Raw genomic sequence first — 14,130 nt, 5'->3', positions numbered from 1 at the left:
GGGGTTTCGAGACCCCATAAAAATGGGCCGAAAAAATATATTGGGTGAAAGATCTACTCGTATACCTTGTCCCTGACAATACTCCAGAATCTTTGATGAATCAATGAGAATTAAAACTAACCTAGCGAGGAAGCTCTATATTTATGATGACCTATGCAAATATTATTTAGTTTTTAATTAATAATTGCATTGCCCAACTAAGAGTGATACGATTATTAATTAAACGCTAAATAATATTACCCAGGTTTCACCACGTGGAGGTTGCTGTGAGTGGAGACCCAAAGGGAGATAGATGGAATCCAAGTTCCATCGATCTCCCTGTCGCAATTTTATAATCTGAATAACTAAACTAAGAAAATAGAAGGAACCAAAGTCCCTTCGATCTTCTAGTTTAGTTGTGCCAAGTAATTATTTAGTTTAAACGAGGGGTGAAGCCAAATTCTGAGAGAGTCAACGCGATGTGATGTTGAACCGTGCAGCAGATCTACGGATCGAATCGACACTGCCCTTGGTAGATTGATTTCTATTTCTAGAAATGGGCAGGCGACTAGATCTTCAGACGAACTGGACGGTCGATCACACGTTTCGTTCGACGAAACAGCGGTGATCGAAACGAGAAACGAGGGAAACGAGTGAACGAGAAGTTAGTTGGTAAACAATTGCTTGGCATATACGCAGATACACTAGAGACTTAAAATTAACGTCGAAGTTTGAGCTAGCGGAGTTGGAACTAAAATTCAGAAGATAAGAGAAAACGAGGCTCTTTCTATCTTCTAAATTAGTGGTACCAAGCAATTATCTCGTTTAAAAAGGGATGAAGCTAAATCGTGAGATACGCGACGCGACGCGATGCTGAACCATGCAGCAGATCTTAGGATCGAACCTATTGCCCTTGATATCTCGAGCTACCAAGGGAATGCGATTAGATCTTTTGGACCAACTACTTGGCCGATCGCATATTTCGTTCGACGAAACAGCGGTGATCGTAGCAAGAATCGAGATACGCGAACCGAATAGCGAGTCCAAAGGGTCAGCTCCGTTGCCTCTTAGCAAGTTTGATCGAAGGGGAAGTGAATCGACGCGCCCGACACAGAGGTTCCCCATTTCCCCCAAGCATCCTGTTGGGAGCCAACTGGATTCAACTCAGGATGATTAACAGAGAGAGGGAGCGTGTGTCGGGACTACCGCAGACAAGAACAGTCCGTGATCTCCTCTGCGGCCGAAATACCCTTTCCTTTGGATCGTCTCGCCAGTGGACGGCAACTGACCCTTCGGACCAACTAAACGGCCGATCACTTGTTTTCTACATTAAAGCAGTGGTGATCGAAACGAGAAACGAGAGGACGAAAGAAAGTGAAGCTACTTGGTCAATAATTACTTGGTAGGGCGCGGAGACACGGACAATAGAGAAATCTTCGACGTTAATTTTAATATTCGCGACGAAGCTTAAGACTACTAGGAATTAAAGGTCCCTCGGCGGATGAATCCCTCTGTGGTTGAATCCCTTAATGGGATTACAATTTAAAATAAAAAATAGAGGATTTGCGGTGTACGTATCAATGAGATACATCCTTAGGTATTTTAATAATTTCGAAATTTTTAAATAATCTTAATCGATTGATTACTCCAATGAAATTAATCGATTAATGTTCTGTGGCGACCAGAGCACCACATACGCCTTAGCTTTTTGAAGCTCACCGCATTGTATGGGCGCACACGCGGCGACCAGAACTGCGCGAGCCGAAAGGCCTGTTGTCATCGCCTCTTATCTTTTGTATTCCTCTTAGGGTCTCGCCTGGGCCTGGGTAGCTTCGGCTCTCAGGTTCTGGCAGACCGTTTCAGTGATTTGTTTATAACGTTATCTTCTTTCGCTATCCCTGCCTATTCTACAAATAATATTTTGACTTTCTCCTTTTTCTACCGACTTTTCTCTCTTTTTTCGAATGCCTCTTTGTACGGTGACGATGATCGAGCGCGATCATTGGTCGAGCATAACCCGCACTACGGGTCACGTCGTTGTACGACCACGAATAATAAAAATGTGAGGAACGGAATCGACGGAGTTGCACGGTGTTTATTACCTTTCCGATTACACAGTTTAATGATAGACCGTACAGCTTTCATTCCGTTAAAAAATAATAAAATTTCTGTAATTTCATTTTCTGTCTCATTTCCTCTTGTGTTCATTTCTAAACTGTTGGTAACGTTGCGAGTGACACGGAAATGGTAATGGGCTCTAGAACACCAGAGAAACGGGCCGAAAAAATACATTAGGTGAAAGGTCTACTCGTAACCTTGTCTGTGCCATCCAACAAAGTCTCGAAACAGATCGTAACGCTATGCACGGTAGGAATTACAATTTAAGTCGAACATGATTGGTACTTGTGCCGACCATTTTGAAAGTAGTGTAAATAATGATGGCCTATTTGAATTTTAGTTTCAAAATGGTTCGAAGTTTTTAAGACTATGAAGATTTGAGTATGAACCGAAATTTAGAATTCTTGAAAGTTTCGATTCTATTATACAACGACACTGCTATCGTAATTCTTTACAAGATATCTACAATTTGAACGTGTCTTCAAAAATATTTGAAATTATGACAAACATAAATGTTTATTCGAATAATTCCAATGTAGAAAACCTATATCTCGATATTTTTTAACTTTTTGTTTTGTATTGTTTCGTACTTATGGAGCTTATATTATTTATTTTGTATTTATATAATTTATTTCCTCAAATACATTTTAATTTGTAATACGATCACCAACATCCTGTTTATTTAATTGATAACCTCTCTATGTCTAATAATTTTAAGGTTATAGTTTGACTTTTTTTATATTGTTTGGCTTTTATATTGTTTTTTATATTGTTTGGCTATAAAATTTAGCTTTAACCCTTAATTGATAACATGGGGTACTTTGACACCCTAGCAACTACATTTATTTCAATTATAACCAATATTATAAAGTAGTTCGATCTGTTCACCGCTAGATGGTTATACCATTTTTCTATCTGTTTTCTTTGCAAATAAATAATTAATTTAGAGATTAAACTATTTTTTATTGAGCATGTATCTGCGCGTTTTAAAAATGAATTCTGATACGTGTAATCTACATGTACCACGAAATAATAACTGTTAAAATCAATAAAAAGAAATGGTTTTATGTGTTATCGAACAAAATTTTTGAGCAAATATAACTATGCGAATTATGGCAAGTATGAAATCATACTAACTTCATACATAGTTACGCGTCAGCTTAATAATCCATGCACGTTGTACACATGCATTGTTTTGTACATAATCTAGGTATGCAAGTCAGTATCTTAAGACCCGAAATAATGCCCTTGTATATCGATTGACAAGTTGTCATTCGTGTCAGCTGAGGTTTCATGGAACATCGTTTACGAACGTTATAATTAATAAAAAGGAACATGTAAATTTAAAAACACGAAATATAGTTGTTGCTCGCGACCACAATTCCTATTTTTGTCATCTTCGATTATGCGACGTATATTAAATTCTATCGTTTATTTATATATCCTGGTTTCTTTTTAATTCTGATAAAAAGAAAACTGTAGCTATGACAGAGGACGTGAATCGACTAAGCAGATATTTTAGACAATTGCTAAAACCAACAACGAAATCGAACGTGAGCAAAGAATTCGAAGTATTTCGTCTTAAAAATAAAGGCATTGAAAAATAACAGAGGTATTCCAATCTTTGAATATATTTTTTTCAGATGCTAGAATGTAGAGTTTGTGACGAGGTATTTACGATTGACGGAGTGAATGTTCCAAGATTGTTACACTGTGGTCATACAGTGTGTCATTCTTGTTTATTAAGAATAAGACCATGCATGACGGATCAGCAATTTTTACTTTGCCCCTTCGATAGACAGCCGACAGGCATCAGTGAAAATCATGTTTACAGTTTGAAAAAGAATTTTGCTTTGATTGAATTACTAGAAAGGTTGGAGCAATCAAACGGTGAGAAAACATTGATACTTGAAAAGGAAAGACTTCAATCTAATCAAACTTGCGACGAAGACGAAGCACATATTGCTGTATTGTATTGCACTGTTTGCTCTACTCATTTATGCGAAAATTGTGATAGTACAATTCACTCTTCAAAGACACTCAGTAAGCACAGACGAGTGCCTTTGTCAGAAAAACCAAAGGATAAACCAAAATGTCCAGTTCACACAATGCATGTAGCAGAATTTACTTGCACGCAGGAAGGTTGTCACAATTCGCTTATGTGTTATTTATGTAAGGACTATGGCAGACATAGTACGCATAAGGTAACATGCTCAACCTATTGACTATCAATCAATATCCTAACTTTTGTTCAAATTATAGCTAGCATTGGTGGAAGTCGAGGCAGAAAATATTAGAAAGTCTATCGTTACTGCTCTGCAAAAAATGACACAATTTATAGAGAGTATGAGAGACACAGCTCAAAGAATAGGTATGTTATTTTAATTCCTATTTGCTATAAACTCAGTCACATTAACTGAATTTTTATGCTTATATTGTTTTCTGATTTCTTATTGACAATAAGTAGTATCCAATTTATAACTGACATACAGAATTATCAACTTAATTGCAAACAAAGAATGAACAATTAAATCAACAGAAATTAATAATTACAATTACACTACTCCTGTTTAGAGACAGTAATATTATTATTGGAAGGATGGGTATTGGACGATGCAAGACAACAAGTTCATCAACATTTCGAGGAATTACGAGCCTCGTTGGCGGAACAAGAAAATGCGGCCATCACCTGTATTGAAACGGAAACTCATGGAAGACTATGCGCTCTGAGACAGCAACAACAGGATCTTACCACCACGAGATCTCAGGTGGCCGACGTGTGCATTCAATGTGAAAGCATGTTAGATTTAGAAAATTGGAAACTACTACGCAGTGCAACAAGCGTTCAGGAAGTTTTAACTATGTTGGAACAACGGCAACAATACTATGCTCAATTGGGTCCTGATTTTCTCACGCCTCAAGCTTCTATTCCCATAATATTTAGCAAGGTATATTTTCATAATTTCTATCTTTAAAATTAATCTATGATCCTGTACGTGTTCGAAAATACACGTGTACATATACAGCCACGATAGTCATAAAAAGTACAAATAGATGATGATAATGCCTTTTGTTGAGAAAAAGTAAAAAATTACGAAACACTAACAAGTCTATTACCTTGAAAATCAAAGGCATGTAACAAATGATTAACTTATAAAAATAACAGCGTATGTTGAAATACGCTCAAACTTAAATACATAAGTAAACGCGAAATAAGAGGCTCTATTTGAAATTCAAGAGTATTTGAATTCAGACATTAAGTATTCGAGGAATTTTGACAATGCATTGCATATTAAAAGATTCAAAATTAAGTAATTGAAGCATTTTGAACCTCTGTTGGATTTTTTCGTTACAGTTTATACAAGATTTATTAGCTATAAGCGACAAAATTCACGAATCTTAATACTAATTTCTACCTTTCTCTTACTTTTTTTTTTAACGATTCAAATAATTGAATTATGAAAATTTTTTGCGGTTCTTGTTTCATCTGATAAAATTATTACCACCTTAGGATAATAGGGTATATATTGGCACAAAAATCGACATGCGTGTGGTGATATTGGGATTGGACGGTGCTGGTAAAACGAGCATATTATCAGCGATGAGAGGAATTACGCTTTCCGGTCCGCCAATACCGACTATAGGATTCAACGTCGAGAGTCTAGAATACAAAAATCTGGCGTTTACATTGTGGGACGTTGGCGGTCAACAAAAATTCAGGCCACTATGGAAACACTACTATCAAAATACGCAGGCTGTTATCTTTGTTGTCGATGCCAGTGAGAGATCCCGATTTGAAGAGGCGCAAAATGAATTGTCGAAAATCGTCAACGAACGCGAACTTAAGGATGCTTTGTTTTTAATCTACGCTAATAAACAGGTGAGACAGTGATGTAATTGCATTATTCTATTTTAAGAAATAATTTTTATAATATTAATTATTTGTTATAATATAATCGATAATTTAACTGATATTTCACATTTGCATTAATACTATTCTCGAATAATAAGTTCATTTTTATTCTTTGCTTTCTTTCATTTCGTTTGTCGTTAAATTAAGGTTAATGCAAAACATTAACTACCTATTATAAGAATTTTATGTTTTAAAAAATAAACTATTTCTAGGTTATTTATACAGGGTGTTCGGCCACCCCTGGGAAAAATTTTAATGGGAGATTCTAGAAGCCAAAATAAGACGAAAATCAAGAATACCAATTTGTTGATGGAGGCTTTGTTAAAAAGTTATTAACGTTTAAAGTTCTGCCCGTACTGAATTTTTTTCTCGAAAATGCGCAGGATTTCGGAGATATGTCTATTCACCAAAAATTATTGTAATTGACCCCCGCAATTGAAAATAATTTTTCCAGAACGATTAGAAATTTTTTTTTGGCCGAAAAATTTAGGCACCAAACCCTGTCGATTTTTCTTAAAAATTCGTTTTTCATTTTTAGTAATTTTGTTTGACGCCCTACAGAAAAGTTATTTAATACTTCTTTGTAGGTATCCATGAGCTCTACTTTAGAAAAAAGTTTCATTGAAATATATTCACTATTGTAGGAGTTATGGCTGTTTGAATATTGGGCCATTTTTGGGGGGGTTTTCCTACTTTACGGGGTCAAGAAACAACTTTTCCAATATTTTTGGAATTTCTGCATATTCTCCATTAAAATACGCGTTGTTTGCCTTTTTAAACATTAAAATCCTCGAATTCGTTCAAAAGTTATGATGTTTTAAAGATTCGCATGAAAATTCGGACAAACATTTTCTGGCCTCACATTAGATTTTCGGTAAGGAATTTTGCTCTCGAAAATGCGTAGGATTTCGGGGGTATGTGTAATGACCAGAAATGATTGTAATCGACCCCTGCAACTGAAAATAATTTTTTTAGAACGATTTGAAATTTTTTAATTTAATTGTTAATAACTTTTTAACGAAGCCTCCATCAACAAATTGGTATTCTTGATTTTCGTCTTATTTTGGCCTCTAGAATTCCCCATTAAAATTTTTCCCAGGGGTGGCCGAACATCCTGTATATGTATATTTATGAATTAATTAATAATAAATCTGCAAAGCTATTAAATGTCTCCATAAAAAGACGATGCTAATCGATGAACACTACAAGAAATTTTAATTACGTTTTCGAAAGGTTATTTATGTAATAGAGAGTAAAAAAAGGCTGCCTCAATCATTATTTAGTTTCAAAGAAATAAATATTTTCACTTATAAATCACATCACTACAATTAAAGGATGGAAATATTGTAAATTTTTAAGAAAATTTGCTTAACTCTACCGCGATGGAATCAATGTTATCGACTGATCCTTTTAAAATAATTAATCGACTGCGTGATATGATTAAAAATATAGTCATCAGAATTAATTATTATTAATTAATTATTAACTTCTCTGATGTTGCATTATTTTCATTGCGTAATTCACCATTAGTTACTCACGTACATCGTTGTTTAAATTAATGGTTATAATTCAATGGCATGACGCCATACATATTCAATAATAATAATGCAACATTAGAGAAATTGATAATTAATTTACTTGTAAAAGACTGTAAGCAATTTACGATGGACTCAATCGACAATCATTGTGAACGATAATATTTAATCATCAATCAATATATGGGTATATTACAATTTATTAAACCGTTGTTTTGATTAACTTTTGTCCAGTACTGTCGTGTGCTCATGATAATCTACATGTAGAATACCTGTGTTATTTGATACGTAGGTTAGTATTAATTCCAGCATGTTATGCATTACTTTGCAGGATATCGCTGGCTGTGCCAGCATAGAGGAGCTGACCGACATTCTATGCTTACAAAAACTTTGTTGCGGTAGAGCATGGCACATACAGGGATCATCTTTAGTTACAAACGCTGGTGATTCTACTCAAGGTCTCGATTGGTTGTGGCAACAACTGGGTGCTCATGAAACCTTGCATACAATACCTACGGTATCGTAAATGCGTAATCATTCTAGCACTTTCGGTGCTAAGACCTGAATGTGTAACAAAAGTACCGGGTGCGAGAATCTAATAATCCTGTTTATGTATGTTTGCTGAAAGCTCATCGGTGTTAATTTAACGCGCCGCACTCATCAACTGAAGAACTTATGAGAGTCTACAGCCTCGAAAGAGCTAGAGAATAATCGAGATCGTGATTTTACTGATCTCAATATACTTCGTAATTTGTGAATTGCACATTCCGCAATATTTTCGTCGATTAATCAAGGTTGTGATATAAAAGTGATCGAGACATCCGTAACGTAGTGCGTTTGATATGACGTAACAATTGTTAACAGTAATAATCGCGTTAATTAGAAAGCAACATCGAAGAAGAAACGAAGCAGGCGAAAATAAACGGCCCGAGCACGTCTAGAAAAGTCTTATTTATTTTTTTTACATTGGTTATTGGTTACCTTCGATACATGAATCATACCAATTTATTTATTTGTTTACTCATTCAGTCATGTTGTAGCATACATTCCAATCACTCTTACTTCTTTTTTTTTATCCTTCAATTGGAGCGAGCTTTTTTTTTAATACGCGTACACTGTACGGAAATTGAAATAATATATAATATATATATATTTATATATAATATAGCATCGTTTAAATTACATCTCAATTACTTTTTAATTGTATATAAAAACACTTGACAAACAAAAACGGAACAACTTAGAGTCTTTTGTGGAGCTGTGCCATGGTAGGGACACGGGGCAAGGTGACTCTATTTATATAATACATATATATTATATATGTATGTATGTATGTATATATATAGTACGCATTTAGAATGCAACATACCTTCGGCAGTACAACGAGCACTTTGATTCGTCTAACACTCGATTAATCGGTGATGTTTCTTATTGATAAAATTTCGTGGAACACGGAACGAAAAATCGAAGACTAGGATACAAAGTTTAGGCTGCGAAGACGAGGCCATGTTTCGATTAAAGAAAAAAACAGAACCATGGGGATTCACCGTTTAAAAATTTCCCACCAACCGGAATTCAATAGTACAATGCTTTCGGTCATTTTACGGCAATGTTTTTTCTCTTTATTTTTACTGTGATTTTTTGTTTTTGAAAAGTAGTGCGTGTCGCGGCCACACAGCTCCTGGAATACAGTCTGTTTGTGTCAAACAGGACACATTTATTTACAATTCGTCATGCTCCTGAAAATAAAACGGAAACAATGGTTTAACTACTACTATCGTAGTTGCAATAAAATATTTGCAATTTTTTGATTTTAATTTGAATTCCAAGTACGATCATCGTTAAAAAATATTCTGACAATATGTAATTTTAAATAAGATATTTAGAACATTCCAGTAAATAAATATCAGTGTTAAGTGGAAATTCCGTAAGAAAGGTGACTAATTAGGTAATTCTTGAAGTTTAAACAAAATAAGTAAAAAAAATATAAATATGTACTTTCGTGGACGTACACATATAGTAACTTTAGAATGTTTTGCCCGAATACATTTAATGTATTGTAATCAATATTTGTAGGCATTCGAAACTGTAATACATCTGTTATCAAAGGCAGATCTATTTATACTGTTCACACGATTGGCGCCACTTTACAGATGGAAAAGAAGTACAATAAATGATTAAAGTATATAAGGCGTAGTTATCGCACTTACCAAAATAAAAAAATGTAATTTAGTAAAATGGTGGGATTAAAGAAAAAATTTCGATGTTTTAATTTTTTTGAATTTTGAGATGACTATACCAAAAATAGAAAACAGAAATCTACTTTGATCAAACAAAATTTCAAATGGATCTGCTGATCAGTAATGCTAAAAAATTATATCCACTTTTTTGTTTGCGTGCCATTCCCTTCAAAATTATGAATGTATTTTTTTACAGTTTATTTTAGCTTCAGTAATTAAAAAAAAAATTTCCTGCCGGAAATTCCTTCTTAAAATATCTCTAATACTAACCTCAGTTTCTGGAACACTGTTATCTTCTTCATCTGCGTCTTCATCTTCATCATCACCCTTCTTATCGTCGTTCTCCTTCTTTCGCTGTTGTCTTTCCTCCTCATCCTGAGCCTCTTTCATTTTCTTTTCACCTTCCTGAAACGTACAAATTTTTTGATCTACCTAACAGTTAGCGACACAAATTTGATAATTTATATTGTTTGGTCAGCAACGAGGAATTCCAGCTTTTGTATCGCTCATCAATGTCAGCAACGCTTTTTACATCATTTACTAAGATTTAATTTTTTTTCATTTACTACGATTAACAATAAGTATATTTGTATACTTACAAGAGTAGGTTTCCAGACTTCCTCACCGAATTTGCGAGCGTCTTCCGGATCATCAGTAATGAGAACATTATCAAAGATCGTTCCGGACTTCACTTGCCATAGATCGAAACCAACTGCACAAATTTCGTTCCTCATATATAGTTCAGGATCAGGAGTATATTCGGGATTATCAATTTCTGGGTGAACCCAGGGTCCCTTATAGTTGGGATTATCAATTTGTTTTGGTTTCCATTCACCCTAAAGAAGAAATTAGGTCGAATTAGCGATAAAAGAATATCAATGATTACTTAATTTTATGAAATTTACCTTATATTCAGGATTGTCGACCATAGGAGCTTCCCATTCTCCATCCATTTCATCATCCCAATCGTCGGGTTTAGATGCCTCCGGATCAGGAATGTGTTCCGGTTTGTCCCAGTCTTCTGGTTTCTGGTCATCTGGATCGGGGATGGTGGGTTTATCATCCCAATCATCGGGTTTGCTCTGAGATGGATCTTTAATTTTCTTCGGTGGCAAGAAGTCCCAATCCGTTTCCAGTTCACCAGATTCAATCTCTTCATTGTCAATAAGAACCTGAAAGAATATTTAAAATTTAATCAGAATGTAATTATAAAAGAGAAACTTTTTAACCATTTTCATAATTATAACGAATTGTTGTTCTTTGCTTATTCTGTAGAAAAGCAAAATATAGCTTATATACATTTAATAAACAAGATAATCTTCGCTCTCCGAGATCCTTCAGCACTTATTCTCCACAATAAATCAATGAGAATATGTGACTCTGGGCTCGACACATTTATGCATTATGATATTTTTACTTTCCTACCTTGTACGTGTTGTCAGGATTAACAATTAATGTGTACAGATGCGTGTAAATATCATCTTTGCAACGGATGTCTTTATTAATCAAAAGATTCTTTCCCTTATAACTGAAGATAACATGAACTTTCTTTGTTCCAGGTCCACAAATATCAGGTCCTATAACAGGATATACGCATTTAAGCATAAAAATTGTACAGATCACACTTGTTGAACGTATGTCAAAGAAAATATAAAACTTTACATTTCGTTCAATAGAACGTTTATAATTCACGGGATTAATACTTTCATTTTTTCGCTGCATAGACATGTTCAATAAGTAAGGAAATAATTCATGTATCTCAACTGGTGCCTGAATATGTATGAGAACTATATTCAGGGCATAAGTTAGAATTTACTTTCCGAGTTACATTAGCACCAATTCACCACTGGGTGTAACCGGTGACTCTAGACTCGGCTTTTTAAAAAATATAAAATTTAATATCTGGCATTCATTAAAGAGTACGATTCTTTAATGGACAAAAATTTCTTACCAAACATGATTTGGTACGGGCTATCTCCGTGCATGTCTTTTTGATCCAATGAACAGTCAAATACTTTTAAGTATCCACCGCCGCAATCGATGTATTGCTCATGCTTGACAGAAAATTGAACAACAAGTGGTTTATCCTTATTGCTGAAGGGTTTGAATTTCTTGCTTAATGCGTAGAATCGTGCATCCTGAGAGGTCTGGATACCTTTTGAAAAATAAGATTTTTAAATAATAAAATCGAACATTAAAAAATTGTATATTTCAGGAATTGAAATACGAGACGAGTTTTTTCCACTTACCTTTATCGTTTTCTGGATCATTCCAAAACTTTCCATGGCTCAATACAAACTTTCCAAACTCATTTCCAGGGTGTTCAGAGTATACCCAGTTGTTTTCCCAGGAATCTGCAAAGAAACGTTATTAATGAAAATATAACAATTATATAGAGAGTAATATTTAAATTGAAATTATTATACATAGCAATTAATTAAACAAAATTGTATTTATGTTACAACCATGCAAATATGTAAGTACTTAATTGTTATAGTATTCGCTGGTTCATTTAATTTATTTAATAACATGTTTGGAGTATAATTAAGAATGTATTAATAATAACAAATGAACAAATTTGAAATATTTATTATTTTAACTTAAAATAATACTAACAATGTAAGGACTGAAAATATAACACCTCAAAAATCATTAACACATTTATATTTATTTTTGTTTTAACATGAACTTTTAAAATTTTTGAACATATTGCAATCTCAAAAAATTTGTAATATTTAAACATTTTTAGGTAATTTCGTGCCACATATTTGTACAAATAAATAATTCCCTTAGCTGCATCAATATCTATCATTCATCTGTTTAACACATTGACTGCCACTCTAAAATTATAAATAATGCTATTTTAATTAGAAATGTAAAATTACAGATACATCATTGAATTATTAAATACTTCTGTTTCATGTTATAATTTGAATGAATGTTGAGGACATCTTTAGACATGGAAAACTGATATAGCAGTTAACATGTTAAATTTAGGATTGTTTAATTTTTTGTATAGTTTTACCATCATTGGTTATATTTGCATTTACATTGTAATTAAACAGTAGTGCAGCCACTACTGAAAAGAAATTACTAAAGTATTAAGTTTGTAATATTTTTTTAAATGTCTGTACTTAAATTTAACAAAAAAAAATGTTGTGATAAGGACATATTTAAAGAATTGTTTATAATTTAAATGAGTTAAAAATAATAAAATATAATAAATTTCATTTGATTTTTCTATTTACAATGAGAGGATTTTAGCTAAGAATCAAATAATAGAATTTTTAATGTCATTCCATTAAAAAAAATTAATTTATTGTTAGATAATAAATAAATCATAAGAGCCTCGCGAATTCGTTAATTTTATTAGCATTTATTTTTGTGTATTACATTCATAAACAATGAATAAAATTTATAAAATATAATGCCAATAGAATAAAAAAAAGAATTTTAAATATATAAATACAATATTTCTAGAAAACAATTTGAAAAGAAATGTAAGATGTAATTGAGCTTTACACTAGTAGAGTCTGGACTGACGATATACCGAAATATCGAATGACAAAACACAACGAAAATTGAGACGATTACAATGTACGGAACGCATCATCCTGACACGTTTTTTTCCAAACACAAGGGGAAGTTTACTTCGAAACAGAGAGCGCTCAACGCGGATCAACCGATCGATTGCGCGTCATGTCGGCGAATCGCACACGGTACGCTTGTACCTTTGCCACGAGATGTTTCTCCCTTGCCACGTCTGTGGGAATTTCCACTTTCCAGGCTCGCATATGGCAGCGTAAACAATTCGATGAACAACGGATCGCATTATCGTGTCAAAATTACACGCAGATTTTCATGCGTGCATAAACTGTTAATTGCAGATATCGCGAGTAAGGGCGTGTGGGTTACCAAGGAGAAATATACAATGTACGCGTCGTTTTTCCGAGCTCGGCATTAGATGAAAATTTTCAGACGTACACCGAAACGAACGACTTTTTCAGACAAAACTTTGCGAATACGAAACGTGGGTGTGGTTGTGCGGAGAAAACTATGCGGGATCTGCTGATTTTTCTAGACTTTATCGGCTCGGATATGGAGAGCTGATGGACGAAGGAGGGATTGAGAAGGAAAACGAGACGTGGGCGAAAATAGCTTTCGAGGAGCGTTTACTCACCGTCGAGAAATTTCTCCTCAAAGTAGACTTCCGCAGTAACGAGCGTAACCGCCAGTAGAAGTAAAAACGAGCAGAAGGACCGCATTTTTAGACGCCGGGACGACGAGAGTCCTCACGACGAAGACGTTAACACTGCGACGAACTAGCCGATAATGCATGAATCGC

The 14,130-nt window shown here is 34.2% G+C and overlaps 2 protein-coding genes across 2 annotated transcripts; one reads left to right on the top strand and one right to left on the bottom strand.

Annotated features, from left to right (window-relative positions):
• Window positions 1-3,052: 3,052 nt before the first annotated feature.
• On the top strand, window positions 3,053-8,332 carry LOC122402593 (E3 ubiquitin-protein ligase TRIM23-like). The gene is made up of 6 exons (XM_043405517.1): window positions 3,053-3,650; window positions 3,741-4,301; window positions 4,360-4,468; window positions 4,672-5,045; window positions 5,609-5,977; window positions 7,877-8,332. Exons 1-6 carry the CDS (start codon window positions 3,582-3,584, stop codon window positions 8,069-8,071), a joined length of 1,677 nt encoding a protein of 558 aa, XP_043261452.1. The 5' UTR covers window positions 3,053-3,581; the 3' UTR covers window positions 8,072-8,332.
• A 145-nt stretch (window positions 8,333-8,477) lies between these two features.
• Window positions 8,478-14,115, bottom strand: LOC122402594 (calreticulin). The gene is made up of 8 exons (XM_043405518.1): window positions 13,966-14,115; window positions 12,035-12,139; window positions 11,737-11,940; window positions 11,211-11,362; window positions 10,691-10,957; window positions 10,385-10,621; window positions 10,056-10,190; window positions 8,478-9,284 (listed from the first exon to the last, which is right to left on the bottom strand). The coding sequence occupies exons 1-8, from the start codon at window positions 14,048-14,050 to the stop codon at window positions 9,267-9,269; spliced, it is 1,203 nt and encodes a 400-aa protein (XP_043261453.1). The 5' UTR covers window positions 14,051-14,115; the 3' UTR covers window positions 8,478-9,266.
• Window positions 14,116-14,130: the final 15 nt, after the last annotated feature.

This window comes from Colletes gigas, unplaced genomic scaffold, assembly GCF_013123115.1.
Source record: "Colletes gigas isolate AHSC1104 unplaced genomic scaffold, ASM1312311v1 Colletes_gigas_Sc00037, whole genome shotgun sequence".
In the NCBI taxonomy this organism is placed as follows: domain Eukaryota; kingdom Metazoa; phylum Arthropoda; class Insecta; order Hymenoptera; family Colletidae; genus Colletes; species Colletes gigas.
Note: the sequence above shows the minus strand (reverse complement) of the source record. Positions and strands in the feature narration are given on the sequence as shown.

Coding starts and splice junctions, on each gene's coding strand:
- LOC122402593 (XM_043405517.1), top strand. CDS start 3,582: ATGACAGAGGACGTGAATCGACTAAGCAGATATTTTAGACAATTGCTA. Junction 3,651..3,740: donor AACCAACAACGAAATCGAAC/GTGAGCAAAGAA, acceptor TATTTTTTTCAG/ATGCTAGAATGTAGAGTTTG. Junction 4,469..4,671: donor AGACACAGCTCAAAGAATAG/GTATGTTATTTT, acceptor ACTCCTGTTTAG/AGACAGTAATATTATTATTG.
- LOC122402594 (XM_043405518.1), bottom strand. CDS start 14,050: ATGCGGTCCTTCTGCTCGTTTTTACTTCTACTGGCGGTTACGCTCGTT. Junction 10,622..10,690: donor TCGACAATCCTGAATATAAG/GTAAATTTCATA, acceptor TTTCTTCTTTAG/GGTGAATGGAAACCAAAACA. Junction 10,191..10,384: donor AAGTCTGGAAACCTACTCTT/GTAAGTATACAA, acceptor TGTACGTTTCAG/GAAGGTGAAAAGAAAATGAA.